This window comes from Pteropus alecto, unplaced genomic scaffold (genome assembly GCF_000325575.1).
Source record: "Pteropus alecto unplaced genomic scaffold, ASM32557v1 scaffold40, whole genome shotgun sequence".
Taxonomy (NCBI): Eukaryota; Metazoa; Chordata; class Mammalia; order Chiroptera; family Pteropodidae; genus Pteropus; species Pteropus alecto.
Window position 1 is genome coordinate 20,984,038 of NW_006431919.1, and position 12,788 is coordinate 20,996,825.

At 62.8% G+C, this 12,788-nt stretch overlaps 1 protein-coding gene across 3 annotated transcripts in view; it reads right to left on the reverse strand.

The window, feature by feature from the left end:
* Window positions 1-32: 32 nt before the first annotated feature.
* Window positions 33-12,788, reverse strand: part of FOXK1 (forkhead box K1) — a 44,855-nt gene continuing 32,099 nt past the window's right edge. Inside the window, exons 3-10 of one of the 3 annotated variants that reach the window (XR_003044642.1) lie at window positions 9,695-9,851; window positions 9,078-9,251; window positions 8,293-8,486; window positions 5,665-5,831; window positions 5,280-5,564; window positions 4,269-4,493; window positions 2,626-3,618; window positions 33-955 (exon numbers count right to left, since the gene is read on the reverse strand). Coding sequence is in view for 2 of the 3 variants with exons in the window: in XM_025043140.1 (XP_024898908.1) it covers window positions 3,326-3,618; window positions 4,269-4,493; window positions 5,280-5,564; window positions 5,665-5,831; window positions 8,293-8,486; window positions 9,078-9,251; window positions 9,695-9,851 (1,495 nt within the window). In the remaining variant the exon portion in view is untranslated. Of the gene's footprint in view, window positions 956-2,592; window positions 3,619-4,268; window positions 4,494-5,279; window positions 5,565-5,664; window positions 5,832-8,292; window positions 8,487-9,077; window positions 9,252-9,694; window positions 9,852-12,788 lie in introns of those variants that run through there. The other 2 variants (XM_025043140.1, XM_025043141.1) reach the window with 2 other exon arrangements.

Consider the following 12,788-nt stretch of genomic DNA (forward strand, 5'->3'; position numbering starts at 1 on the left):
GAGGGACCCCTGGGGCCCGGGAGGAGGGGGCAGGGGGGTCTGGGCAGCCCCTCGAAGGCGCTGCCCGGGAGAGCTCGGTGAGCGGGGGCTGCACGAGCGACAGCAGGGTCCGGAGCCCCGGCCCCTGCGTGACGGGCGATGCTGGCACCGTCCCGGCGGCGGGGCCTCGGGGACAGGCGTCCACGGTCTCGGTGGGAGACGCTTGGCTGCTCCCCGACAGCTACCTCTGCGACCACCTTCCCACGCACAGCGAGCGCTCTGCGTTTGGCGTCGGCAGCTGTGGCCGCGAAGCCACTCCCCTCTTCATGGGACGAGGAGCAGGTCCTCAGACCCCCGAGGCCACAGCGACATGATGGACTGGCTCTCGCTCTCCCCGACCCTGGCTGGGGGCAGCCCGCCCCGTGGTAGGTCACAGGCCACCAGACTCTGAGGGCCAGGGCCCGCCAGTCACTTGTGGCCTGGCACTCCTCCTCCCATCGACGAGTTTCGGGGGACACCATCGCTTGGTCAGCTGAGGCAACCAGGTGTGCACCTCCTTGGGGCACCGCCATCCTGGACCTCTGGCTGCTGGACCGAGGACAGTGCTGGCCATGCCAGCAGGCTGTCCGGTCGGATGACCAAAACCTGTCCAGGAATGCAGTGTCTGGGGACCCACCTGCCTCTCTCTGCCCCGCCTGCAGTCTGAGCTGTCCACACTGAGCCCTCCTCCCCTATCCTCAGTCCGCAGGAGCTGAAAAGACACAAGCTCCCCACGTGGCAGGATGTCACTGACTGACATTCTGTCCCCGCCCCCACGCCCTTCCCCTCGGACCTCTTCCCATGTGGCGGCATCGGCACTGAAAATGGACAGAACACCAAAACACCTCAAACGTCAGGAAGAGAAAAGGTCAAAGCCAGACCAACTGGGTCAGGCAAACACCTGACAACGTGCTGTGGCCAACGGCCCCGTCTGTCTCTGCAGACAATGCCACTTTCCCGAGAGGCAAACCTGTGGCAGTCACGCTGGCCCGCGAGCCAATGTACCTACCCGAGGAGGAGCCCGCATGCAGCCGGACTGAAGGGTAAGCAGCAGGTGACCCCAGAGCCCCTCGTTACAGACCCTCAAAGGTGAGGCCCAGACACGGAACCTGCCTCAGCCCAAGGCACCGGTGCTGCCAACACACACACACCAGCTGCCGCGTGGAGAGAGTTTATGTGAAATGACACAGCATGTCAACGAGGGATGGAGCGCGCTTCCCCAGCACGGACGGGTCGCTGCGTCTGAGGACGGCACGCCGGCCGGCTGCGTCCTCACCCCGTTCCTCTGAAGCCTCGCCGAAGGCAGCAGGTGTGGACTTCACAGAGAGCTTGTCTCCCAGGTAAGTTTGGTGCCACAGAGACGGCTGGCTTGGGGCTTAGGAGCACAGAACAGGTGTCTCCCCTGTCTGCGCGGGAGGAGAGGGGCTGGAGGACGCTCTGCACTTGTCCCCAGCGACTGACGGCGGCGGCTGTGTGGGGACAGCGCAGAGACGGAGCTGGTCGCCCCTACCCTGCCCTCCGACGGGCTCCGCTGCAGCGGGGTCACGCCCGGCACACGAGCCGCTCCTGCCCGCACGACCTCGGAACCGGGCCCCCCGTGCCCTTCCCTCTGCGCTGGCTCCTGTCCCGCCTGCGCTTCTCGGTGACCACAGAAGCTACGGGTGTCTGGGTGGTGCCGCCACAGGGGCTCAGGGAAGAGCAGGCGGCTCTGCAGGTGAGATGCTCATGCCGAGGACAGGCTGTTTCCGAGGCCGTTCCCGAGCCCCGTTTCGTTTCGTTTCGTGGTGCCCCCCACCAGAACCAATGTAGGCGTCCGGGGCGGTCAAAGTCACTTTTCACAGACACACTTATGCTTCCTGAGAACGTTCCCCGAGAAAGCTGCAGGACGGCGGCCTGACCCACAGTGGATGGTGGACCGGACAGCTCAGGCTCGCCTCCTGCTCCGGTGACAGTGTCCAGTGGCACAGGGTCCTTCCTCAGGCAAGCCGGTGCCACCGGCCCGGAGCGCACTGCCCTTGGCTCTCGCCATGTCAGACAAGACCGGCAGAGTCAGCAGGCGCTGGGCCCCGGTGCTGGGCCAGAGGGGACAGCTCCGCCTTGGCACAGCAGCCAGGCCTGGGTGGTGAGGACTTGGTGGAGCGGTGTCAGCAGTGTCCTCGGTGCCGCGTGGGCCGGGGCATCAGGACACAGGGCACAGGGCTCGTCCTTTCGTTCTTGGAGCAACGCATCCGTGAACATCCACCTGTTGGCTGGGCGACCTCCGTCTCCCGGAGCCCCAACTGCCCGACTTCCAGGCCCCACAGAGCAGGTGCGGCCAGCACTGTAGGGAGGACACTGCAGGCCGCTGGCTCTGACCCGTCATCACGTGGCTTTCTGCCTCGAACACCCATGCGGGAAGCTGGCGACCTTTCCTGCAGTTAGCAGACGGGAAGGCAGGTCTGCTTGTCCCAGAGACCCTCAGACGGACAGTGAGCTTGTCTCTCGGGAAAGTGGCATTGTCTGCAGAGACAGACAGGGGGGGAAGCTGGCGACCTCTCCTGCAGTTAGCAGACGGGAAGGCAGGTCTGCTTTTCCCGGAGACCCTCAGACGGATGTTGGCCCCACCACTTGCAGATGAAAAGCTCGAAACAGACACTCCCTGCTGTGTCTGCCTCAGACCTACGATGAAGCCGCATTCCACGTTTCAACGAAACAAGTATCTGGGGTCCGAAGCCAAGCCAGACCTCTCCCCACCGATTAATGCCAACCTGGTACTTTCCGTGTCACTGTTTTGGGGAGGAGATGTCACGGGACAGTCTGAAACCTGACAGTTCTTGCCTTTCTCTGGCCCGTTTCCAGCCGACTACAAACGGGCTGATCCGTGCCCTTCCCCAGAAGGCCTGTCTGCCAGGCGGCATTGCTGTCCAGTCCTCCGGGGGCGAAGGCTGCTCTGGGAGCCTTGCTTCTGCTCGTGGCCGGGAGCCGTTCCTTGAGACGCTGAGCCAGCCTTCCCCCGACGCCTGTGCCAAAGGGCCAGGGAGAGAAGATAGTGCCAAGGAAGAAGGAAATGAAAACAAAGGAATCCCCAGAATCATACAATCAGCTGTCTGAACTCGTTTATGTGTTTTTGTTTTAGACTATAGCAGGGGCAGGACACAGATGACAAGGGGGACAAGTGTGTCCGGGTGCGGGTGGACGGAGGCCGCCCTGCCCGTTTGGCGCCGTGCTTCGGTCAGCGTGGAGCTTCCGCATCACGGCCTGGGCAGCAGCGCTGTCAGCTCCAGAATCCTTTTGGCGTGTGTCCCACTCCACCTCCACGCGGGCGACGTCACTCCCCGGTCCCCGGCCCCTGTGGGCCGGCTGCCGTGATCACGCTGGGCACAGTCCCACTGGGCTCCTCCAACCGGGACCTTTTGACCTCGGGTTCTCCAGTGGAAGGGGCGGTGCTGACGGGGGTGGCGGTGCTGGCCGGGGTGGCGGTGCTGACGGGGGTGGCGGTGCCGGCTCCTGCTGCTCCGGCGGCTGCTGGTTCCTCGGGCCCCACCTCACACACGCGAGTGACCACCACCGGTGTTGACGAGCTGGCCTGGGCCGCGAGGAGCTGCAGGGGGCTCGTGAGGGCTGGGGGCGAGGGGAGAGATTAACGTTGGGACACTGGTCAGGACCTGGCTTGTTCTGATTCAGCCCAAGTCGCCAGAGCTAAGAAAATCACGGCGGAACCGGCCTCCCTGGCACTTCCGGCTAAGCCACCGCAGCCCTGGGGCGCCAGCCCTGCGCCAGCTCCCACTTCAGCTGGCCTTTCTGTGGTTGGACTCCTGTGAGCCACTGCCCCCTGGCCCTGGCCCCTCTCTGCGCGAGAGGGCGCTGTCCCTGGTCCCTCCCCTTCAGGCCCTCCTTGCTCTTACTTCTCCCTGTGGATCCTCTAGGGACCCCAACGGCTCCCGCCCTCACCTCAGGCAGGTCACTGACGAATAAATGCCACCCGCCTGAAAACGGAAACCACTGCCCGCTCCACTCCACCCCACCCCCGCTCGGAGCTCCTGTTCAACGCCCTCCGGGACCTCGGGCCGTGAGCTCGGTGCTGAAGGGACTTCGCTCCTTCCCTAGCGCTGGCACAGGGCGGGGGGCGCAGCGGGCGCTCACACACTGACTGCGCCGGCCGCTGGTCTGGTCAGCGGGCAGCAGCGTCCTCCCGCCGTGTCCTCCCGCCACACCGACTACAGACTGAGCTGCACACTAGGACGAGCGTGCGGAGGTCGGCAGGGCCTCACCGTAAGCGCTGCTGGCTAAACTGTTCGTGGGGACAGAGTGCTTTCCGTTCTGAGTGACGGCCCGGACTGGGAGATGGTGCTGCCCGATGGTGACTGGCGTGGCCGGCTGCAGGATGGTGACCGTGTGTCCAGGGACCCCGGGGGCCATCTGGCTGGCCACCGTCTGGATGACCCTGCTGGCAGTGGGGATGGTGGCGAAGGCGATGGTGGGCTTCTCCTCCAAGCCTGCGGGCGGAAAGTGCGTCAGAACATGGTGGCCGGGGCCGTCTGTCACCCGTGCTCGGCAGGACGGCTGTCAACGGGGACGCGACTCGTGGCTTTTAAGCACTGACGCTAGGAAAACACGTTGGTTCTCAAGAGAGAAATCCCACTGACGAGCTAAGTTTTGAAACGACCAAAAAACAATTAATAGGGTTTTTAGTAATAAATGTAAATACCTTAAACTTTAACAAACCCAAATGTAATTGGAGAAAGAAAATACGTTATTTGGAATGAAGCAATTTGCGTCTGGAGCTATAACTTAGTCCTCTTTACCAGAACGCGTCTGTCACATGGCGGCATCAGAAGTGACACTGTGACCAGCCTCCGGTGGTGCGTGAGGCTGGGAGCTGCCGCTGCGCTCCGGCCTGCTACGGGGCGGCCCCATCTTCACCATTTACCCCACCAAGTCCCTGGGATCCGGCTTTCCGATTCAAGACTCTGTAACTATTTTTAAGTTTTATTGACTTCTAAGGACTCCTCGCTGGGGGCTTGAGAGGACTCACCCTCCAGGTTCTAGGTTCAGGACCCCCCCCAAAGGCACTAGTACACGAGGAGGAACACGTTTCGGAGGACTAGTGCTGACTGAAAAGGACACGCTCCCCGAAAAACGAGTAGCGGGGAGGAGGGCGGCAGCCTGGGAGCCATCAGCTCTGTGCCCCCAACACCTGGGCTCTGCAGCCCCCGAGGCTCCTCCAGGCCAACGGCTCGATCTCCCGGACGCTCAGCCGAATGACCACGTGGCTACGTTACCTCTTGCCTCGCTGCCGAGGTCCAACACGGCTGTGCCTGCCGCTTCGTGGGCGCCCCCTGCCGAGGCCTGGCTGGCGAGGATGTACCCGTTGGCGGAGCTGGCGGAGGAGGTGACCACCCTGAGCATGGTGACCGGGGGGGCCTGCTGCACGACGTGGATTGCGTGGCCGGAGGGCTGCTGTGCCGTCACTATGGAGGCTGGCATGTAGGCCACGGGCTTGGCCACTAGACTAGGAGGTCGGGGAGGCACGGCCATGACCACGGGCTGGGCGCTGACGGGGGAGCCTGCGTGGAGAAGGGGCGCGAGGTCGGTGGGCGCTCCGGCAGCCCTGTCGGCCAAGCCCGGGTCCCGCCACGGTGGATCAAAGGGCGAAGCCGCTCTTACCGGGCGCGCTCTGGGAATACCGGTACTCGGGGACAGACGCCAGCTTCGACCCAAAGTCGGGGTCGTGTGGGATGGGGGAGCCCTCCCGAGACAGGCACTCTGGAGTCTGCAGGCCACTAGACCGAGGGGACATCAGCCCAGGGTGAGTGGGTGAAGCCGGAGCACTCCTGCAAGAAGACGGGACCACGGTGGTGAGCAGACACGGATAAACGACAGGCGACTTCACGACGTGGGACGCCTGGGCAGCCCAGCCCACGTGCTGCCCTCGCCCGCTCCCCGGCGCGTCTCTGTCCTCACGGGGGCTCGCCAGCGCCGACGGGCCACCGGACGAGCCTGACGGCAGCCCAGCACAGGGGAGGAGGCTGCGCGCTCTGCGCCTCTGCCAAGGCCACGATCTGGAGCGTTCGCTGCCGGAAACGTGGCTCTGTCTCCCGTCACAGAGCTCAGCTCTGCGGGACGGTGCAGACGCTCCATGAGGACCGGTCTGCGTGCAGAGCACAGGGCACGGGGCACGGGGCATGGGGCACGTTCCCCTGCGCACGAGCCGCAGCGACATCTGCCGACCAGCAGTACTGTGACCCATGACAATGTCCCCGTCTAGCTCCCGCCCGCTGGGGCTGTCTGCTCAGGGAACTGCCAGGCGAGCACACGTAACACAAGGACACGCAGTCCCCGTGTCCCCTGAACACGCACGGGATCAACGCAGTCCCAGAGGCAGACGCCGGGGCTCTCCAGACGCAGCTGGGGTCCCGCCTTCGTTCTGTGCCCACGACCGGGTCCCTGCTGGCTGGGGGCACTCACTGCGCCTCCACGGTCTCCGGGGGGGCCCGGCCCTCTCGTCCCTCCTTGTCCCTGAGGTCTGGCCCACTGCTTCTCCCACCTCCCTTGGCTCGCTCGTCTGCCTGGGGTCCCTGCCTGCCGATCCCCGTGCTCCGGCCGGAGTGACCGGGTCCCTCCTGCCCTTGGGTCTGCAGCGGCACTCACTGTTACCAACGCCTGTCGGGCCCTCTCTGGCCTGCTCCTCTTTACCAAACGAACCCCGTTTCTTCCCCACTCTCTACCCCCAACACACGTCTAAGACATAGCCCACACCACAGCTTTTATGACCCTGTCCCCTAGACAGAGGGTCCCCAACTTCCCTGAGAGAATTCTACCTGCAGCATAAGACCAGGGGTCCCCAGCTTCCAGTGTGACCTTGATGACGGGTCTACCATTACGCACACCGTTATACAGGGCTTCCTGGGGGTGCTGGGCACACGAAGAAGCCCCAGGAAATGTCCCCTAGTTGGCCATGGGCTGATGTACAAGTGGAAAGTAGCCTGGGGACTGCTATGGGTTGAACTGTCCCCAAAAAGGCGTCCTGGGACCCTGACTTCCAGTGCCTCGCGAGGGGCCTTCTCTGGAGAAGGGGTTTAGCAGAGGGTCCTCGCAGAGCCGGTCACGTTAGATGAGGTCGGTAGGGTGGGCCTTCGTCCAGAGATGCGCACGCAGAGGACGCGACGTGAGGATGAAGGCAGAGGTTGGGGTGACGCGTCCACGAGCCGCGGGACTTCAGAGAGGGCCAGCGAACCCCCAGGAGCAGGGAGGGGCCTCGGGCAGACCCCCTCACAGGCGCGGAGGGACCCCCCTGCCCAGGCCCGACCTCAGACTTCCAGCTCCACAACCGTACAAGGATGAACTTCTGTTTAAGCTGCCAAGTTTGTGGCGCTAGGTCGTGGCAGCCCGTGGAATCTTGACAGCTTGATTAATTCTCTCTCCACGTTCCCATTAAGCGATACACTGCTCTGGACAATGCGAGCTCAGCGGAAACACGCCAAGTGGTACGAAAACCCTTTTCCGAAGTCCCACCTTACCGACATGAACAAGTCACTCTGTTCCGGTTTCTCCTCTGATTACACACGTGAGAACCCCGGTGACAGCCTGCACCGGAGTTCACCTCCGAGTTACTGGAGCAGTCGCTCACGTAATCGAGTTCGGAGCAGCCTTGGGACGGGGAGCATCAGGTGCTAACGTCTCCTGCCACGTGCAGGGATTTCTGAGAGCATCTCCCCAGCTCCGTGCACTTTTTCCTGAGATCGGTGGCCCTGGCAAGACTACCTGGCCCGAAGCAGCCTTGGGATGGGGAGCATCAGGTGCTAACGTCTCCTTCCACGTGCAGGGATTTCCGAGAGCATCTCCCCATCTCCCGATCTCTCCTGAGATCGGTGGCCCTGGCAAGACTACCTGGCCACGTGAGGCGTGGGCCTCCCTGGACTGTGCTGGTCACACGCAGGTGGAGCGAGAGGTCTGGGCCAAGCTCTGCCCCCGTCTGCCCTCCTGAGATACGGCGTGCCGTCCATCAGGGAGGGCAGCTGTGCACCGTGTCCCTCCAGCAGAATGCCTGACGCCACGAGGGTCACCCCAGCCGCACCGACCCTACCCCGCCGTTCTCAGCTGCCATTCCCACCACTGCAGGTAGCTGAGCTGCTAAGAACTGCCAGGTCAGAGAGGCAGCCAGCAGCTGACTGACTTCACTGCCGAAGCTCCTCGGCCCCGACACGTTCTCTCTCTCTAAAACAGGTGAAGGGCTGTAGCACCAAAAATATCAGGGGACACCTGGGGAAGCTGGCTCCCGGCACGGCAGCTCACCTGGACGACAGAGGCCCGAAAGGGGTGCGGAAGCAGGAGACGCCCCTCTGCCTCCGCTTCCGGAAGGCCTGTTCCACGAGCTTGGCTTCTGAGGCGGGGTCTATTCGCCAAAAGGACCCCTTCCCGGGCTCCTCTTGGGACCGAGGGACTTTAATAAAGTAACGATTCAAGGAGAGGTTGTGTCGGATGGAATTCTGCAGGGAAGCAGAGATCGTCACCAATCGTTAGCAAGTCAGAAAACAAAGCCCAACCCGCCCCACGTCAGGACCCAACACACGCGAGACCAAAGGTGACAGGAGGCCAGGGCCCCCCGGCAAGCCGCCCAGGTCACCGCTTAATGGGGCAGGACAAAGGCACAGGTGGTTTTCTCTATCAAAATTCATCACTACCAGTCTTCATGGACGAAGCAAGGCAAAAGCCAGCCGGGGCCGGGGAGGGTGCCCAGCTCCAACTTGTACCGAATCCACTGGCAAACGGGCAAGAGTCGCTATGGAGACAGACAGCAGGCCGGGTATGCCCAGTGTGGACAAGGCCTCGCGGTTCTGCACGAACAAAGGCACAGTGTGTGCTCGTGGGCGGCGTGAACCACGTGCGGGGCCCACACATGAGCCAGGGCACGCTATCGGACCATGGAGGTGGGGTGGCTGTGGACTGCCGGGGTGCAGCCCGTTTTAGACACACTATAGGTCACCAGTGACGACACCCCCATTCTCTTCCCTGTGTGTCTTAAAGGGTTTCTCATTCTAAGGAAGCGGCTCTGGGCCAGGCCCCAGGGCCGACCTCACCTGCCAGCCCTTGTCGGCCGACCTCACCTGCCAGCCCTTGTCGGCCGTCCTGTAGTAAGGATAATGCTTGGTGATGTGGGCGTAGATGCCGCTTAGTGTCAGCTGCCTGTCCTGGGCGGAGGAGATGGCCTGCACGATCAGCTGGGCATAGGAGTACGGCGGCTTCGACTCGTCCTGAGGCCGACAGACGACACGGGCTGAGCGTGAGGCCCGCTCCCAAGTGCCACCCCCCTGCCCGCCACCTTCCGGTGGGGACGGTCGGGAGCTGTCTTACCCAGCCCAGCCCCGGGGACGGTGCCTGCTCCGCCCGCGTGCCCGCTGCAGCCCATGGAGAGAGCGTTTCTGCCTTGCAGGCAGGAAAGTTAGGTTTTTGCCGCAATTTACTCTGAAATTTCTCAGCGTCTCCACAAATCTACTTGAAAAGTTTTAGATGGGCCTGAACTAAGATGCAAAGGTGTAAGGCAAAAACCCGGCATGCCTCTCAGGCAGGCATGGAAGGAGCAGACGCGGGGGACACGGTCCGCGGTGCGCGACGCTCCGTCGGCCAACGAGCACAGAGCACGACTGTGGCCCCTGGAGCCCCGCCCCCCACCCAGCGCGGGGGTGAGTGCTGAGACCTTGGGGCTGTCCCCTCCGGACGTGTCCGCCTGCTGCTCCGAGGCAGCCTTCGCTGCGAACTCCGCTGCCAGCTGTAGGTCCGAGGTCACGTTCTGGACAAAGCGGTAGCCAGAGGACCCAGCTCCGCGTGGACTGGCCGGGCAGGAGTTGGGAACACTGTGGAGAGAGAGGACACGTCCTGAGTTCACGATCCCGAGCAGGGCTGTGTGTAGGAAGCAGGATTTCAGGACCCCCCTGGATGACACAGGAGGAAAGACACCCACACACCATGTCACCACGCTGCACCAACCCTTGACAAAGGACAACCAAGTGCAACCAGAAACCCACGGTGACAGTGTCCCCGACCGAGACTGCTGGCAGGGGGCGCTGGGGCCAGACAGGCAGGCGGGTGGCACGGAGGCAGGGCCAGTGGCTGTCCAGTGCTCCCTCGTCCACACGGTGGCGCCCTGAGCAAAGGCCGGGAACGGTGGATTCTGAGAAGGCCAGCAGCTGGGGACAAAACCTCACCGTGGGCGTGGGGACGGCCCTCCAGATGCTTCCGGGGCCACAGCCTCTGCTTGCCCGGCTCTGATCCGTGCTGCAGCGACAATCCAGGTTGAAACTGCAACCAAACTCGGGCTGGAGCCGTCTCCGGCTCCTCCTGTGAGGCCGCGCCCGTCCGGAGCCCGGAGCTCAGCGGGCACAGGCGGCACCCGGCCCGCACCGTTGCCAGCCCGCCAGCCGCAGGCCTGGGCCCGTTCCCTCTCAGAAACACGAAGGACACTTATCAAGCCACATCGAAATACTGACTCTAAAAATTTATTCTATTACAAAATATTCAGAGAAAACCAACAAAAGCACTAAAAGTGGGTAATAAACCCAGGAAAAGTGCCCCAGCTGAGAGCTGACCAGAGTCCCACGGTCGCCTGCCTCTAGGGAAGCTCAAGACCCTCCTCCCACTTACCCAGCCTCCCTGCAGCGTGCGGACAGGAGGCCCTGCCTGCACGAGCGCCTCCAAGGCCAGCGCCCCACCCAGAGCCACCTGGACACGCCCCACATACTCCCACGTCCTCCTGTCGGTTCCCCTGCCCGAACACCCCCGCCATGTCCACGTGACGACATCTCCCCACCCCCACAGCTCCAGCTCAAAACGTCACCCCCGTCCTCATCCCTGGACGCCGGAACCTTCCTTCTCCCATGAGCCCAGGATGGAGGGCTTTCCATGTGTTCCCCGCTCACCGTCTGCGGCACGCGGGGGGCAGTGGGCGCGGTGGCCAGAGAAACCACTACCGAGGAAAGAAAGGAATAAAAACTTCAACTACTGTGACCGAGAACAGCCTGGCGATCGGCGTGAGGATAAACTCAGCCACGGCAGTGGCCCAGTTCAGTCACGCGTCGTCGTGTGAGCCGGACGGGACCTTAAGGACCCTCGCCTGAGGATTCTCATTCCCTTCTCCACTGGAGCCCGGACATGGCAGACACAGGCGTGCGCTGCAGAAACTTTACCCGATGACCGCGAACGAGCCTGTCAGGCAGGAAGCAGCAGCAAACGCAGCCTTTTCTGAATTTAATTCAGCACCAAGTATATAAAACCCGACCTCATAGAGTAAGGAGGGTGAGGGGGAGGAGAAAGGATTGTGCTAGTGACATTGTCACACGCTCAGAACCAGGCTTTTCAAAAGCGTCCGCTTGGGCACCAGATGCCACTGTCCGTGGCACGAAGCTGTGGCTCGGTGGATGAGCCTGAGGTGGTGGCTTTCCCTGGAGGCGCTCGGTGCTGCCTCTGCCAGGCGGGGTGGCACTGCGGATGGCTCACCTGCTCCTGGCCAAACACGGTGACACCCCTCCCAGACCTGAGCACCAGCCTGACCCTGGATCAGGGGCCGAGGACTGGCGCCCAGACACGCGCCACCCTCCTGGAGCCGAACACGCGCCTAAGCAGGTGGCAGGCGGACTCCTAACCCGCAGGCTGACGGGCGCCCTCATGGTGGACAGCGGATACAGCGACTCCTGGGCTTAGGCACGAGGCCGTGCTGCCCGTCCCCAATCACCATTTTGTAAAAGACCATAGAAAACGTATATCTAACCCTCAGAAGGCAAAGCCCGGAGAGAAGCCATCCGTCCCCACAGGATTCCAAACGGAAATGGCAGGCTGGAAGGGCTGGCCCACACGAGGGACAGAGGCGGGCAGCCTCGGCCAGCTGGCTACTGTGCTGGGTGGCTCTCACGACAAACCGTCTGCTGAAGCTTCGGCGGGGACGGGCACAGCTGGACAGCGGTCCCTCCCGAGCCCCAAGCCCAGCAGGCTGCCTGGGGGGATGTGCGTCTGTGCACGCGGCCCTTCCAGCCTCAGAGCAGCTCGCTCCTCAATGCAGCCCATTCAGCTGTTCCCGCGAGCGGGCCTCGGCCGAGGGCTGTGCCTGGTACCCGGCCGCCCGGTCACCACCGCAGCCCCACGTGAGGGGAGGGGGCCAGCCTGGACGCCATGCGGGCCGTGTCTTAGGGCTGTAAACTGCTCAACTCAGAGCCGGGCCTCGGAGGGGACGGGGCAGTGGGCTCTGGAGACAATGGACAGGGTCCCACACCAAAGTTTTATCCTACTCCACTGCAAAACTCAACAATTAGCAAATCTAAAAAAAATTCTTAAAGTGTAAACACGCTCGTGTGTCTCCGGGGAGAAGACATTCTGGGCCCTCCTGGGACACGGGGCTCACGCAAAGGTGTGCGGGAAGTCTGAATTCGTGGTGTGGCAAAGCAGCACTAGATGTCACGTGACACAGGCACCTGTCCCCTGACTTCAGAGTGAAGGACACGAGCTGAACATGCACTTCAGACCGTCAGTCACCACGGCCCCCTTTTACGGAAAACGATTTCGAGGCTGGATTTCTGTTTCGGGTCGTGAGTGGCGACTCCTCGAGACTGGCCTGTGCTGCCAGCTGCTCTGGATGTGGGCCACTGTCTCGCCGGGACAAACCCTTGCTGGCCCCGTGACAGCCCAGGTACAGAACGTGACTTCTGTGACGTCCAAGCCACAGCTGGCAATGTTTACATCTTTTGTTTGGAATGTGGGAAGAGAATGGGCAGCCTGATGAGAATACGTGTTTCAAGGTCTCA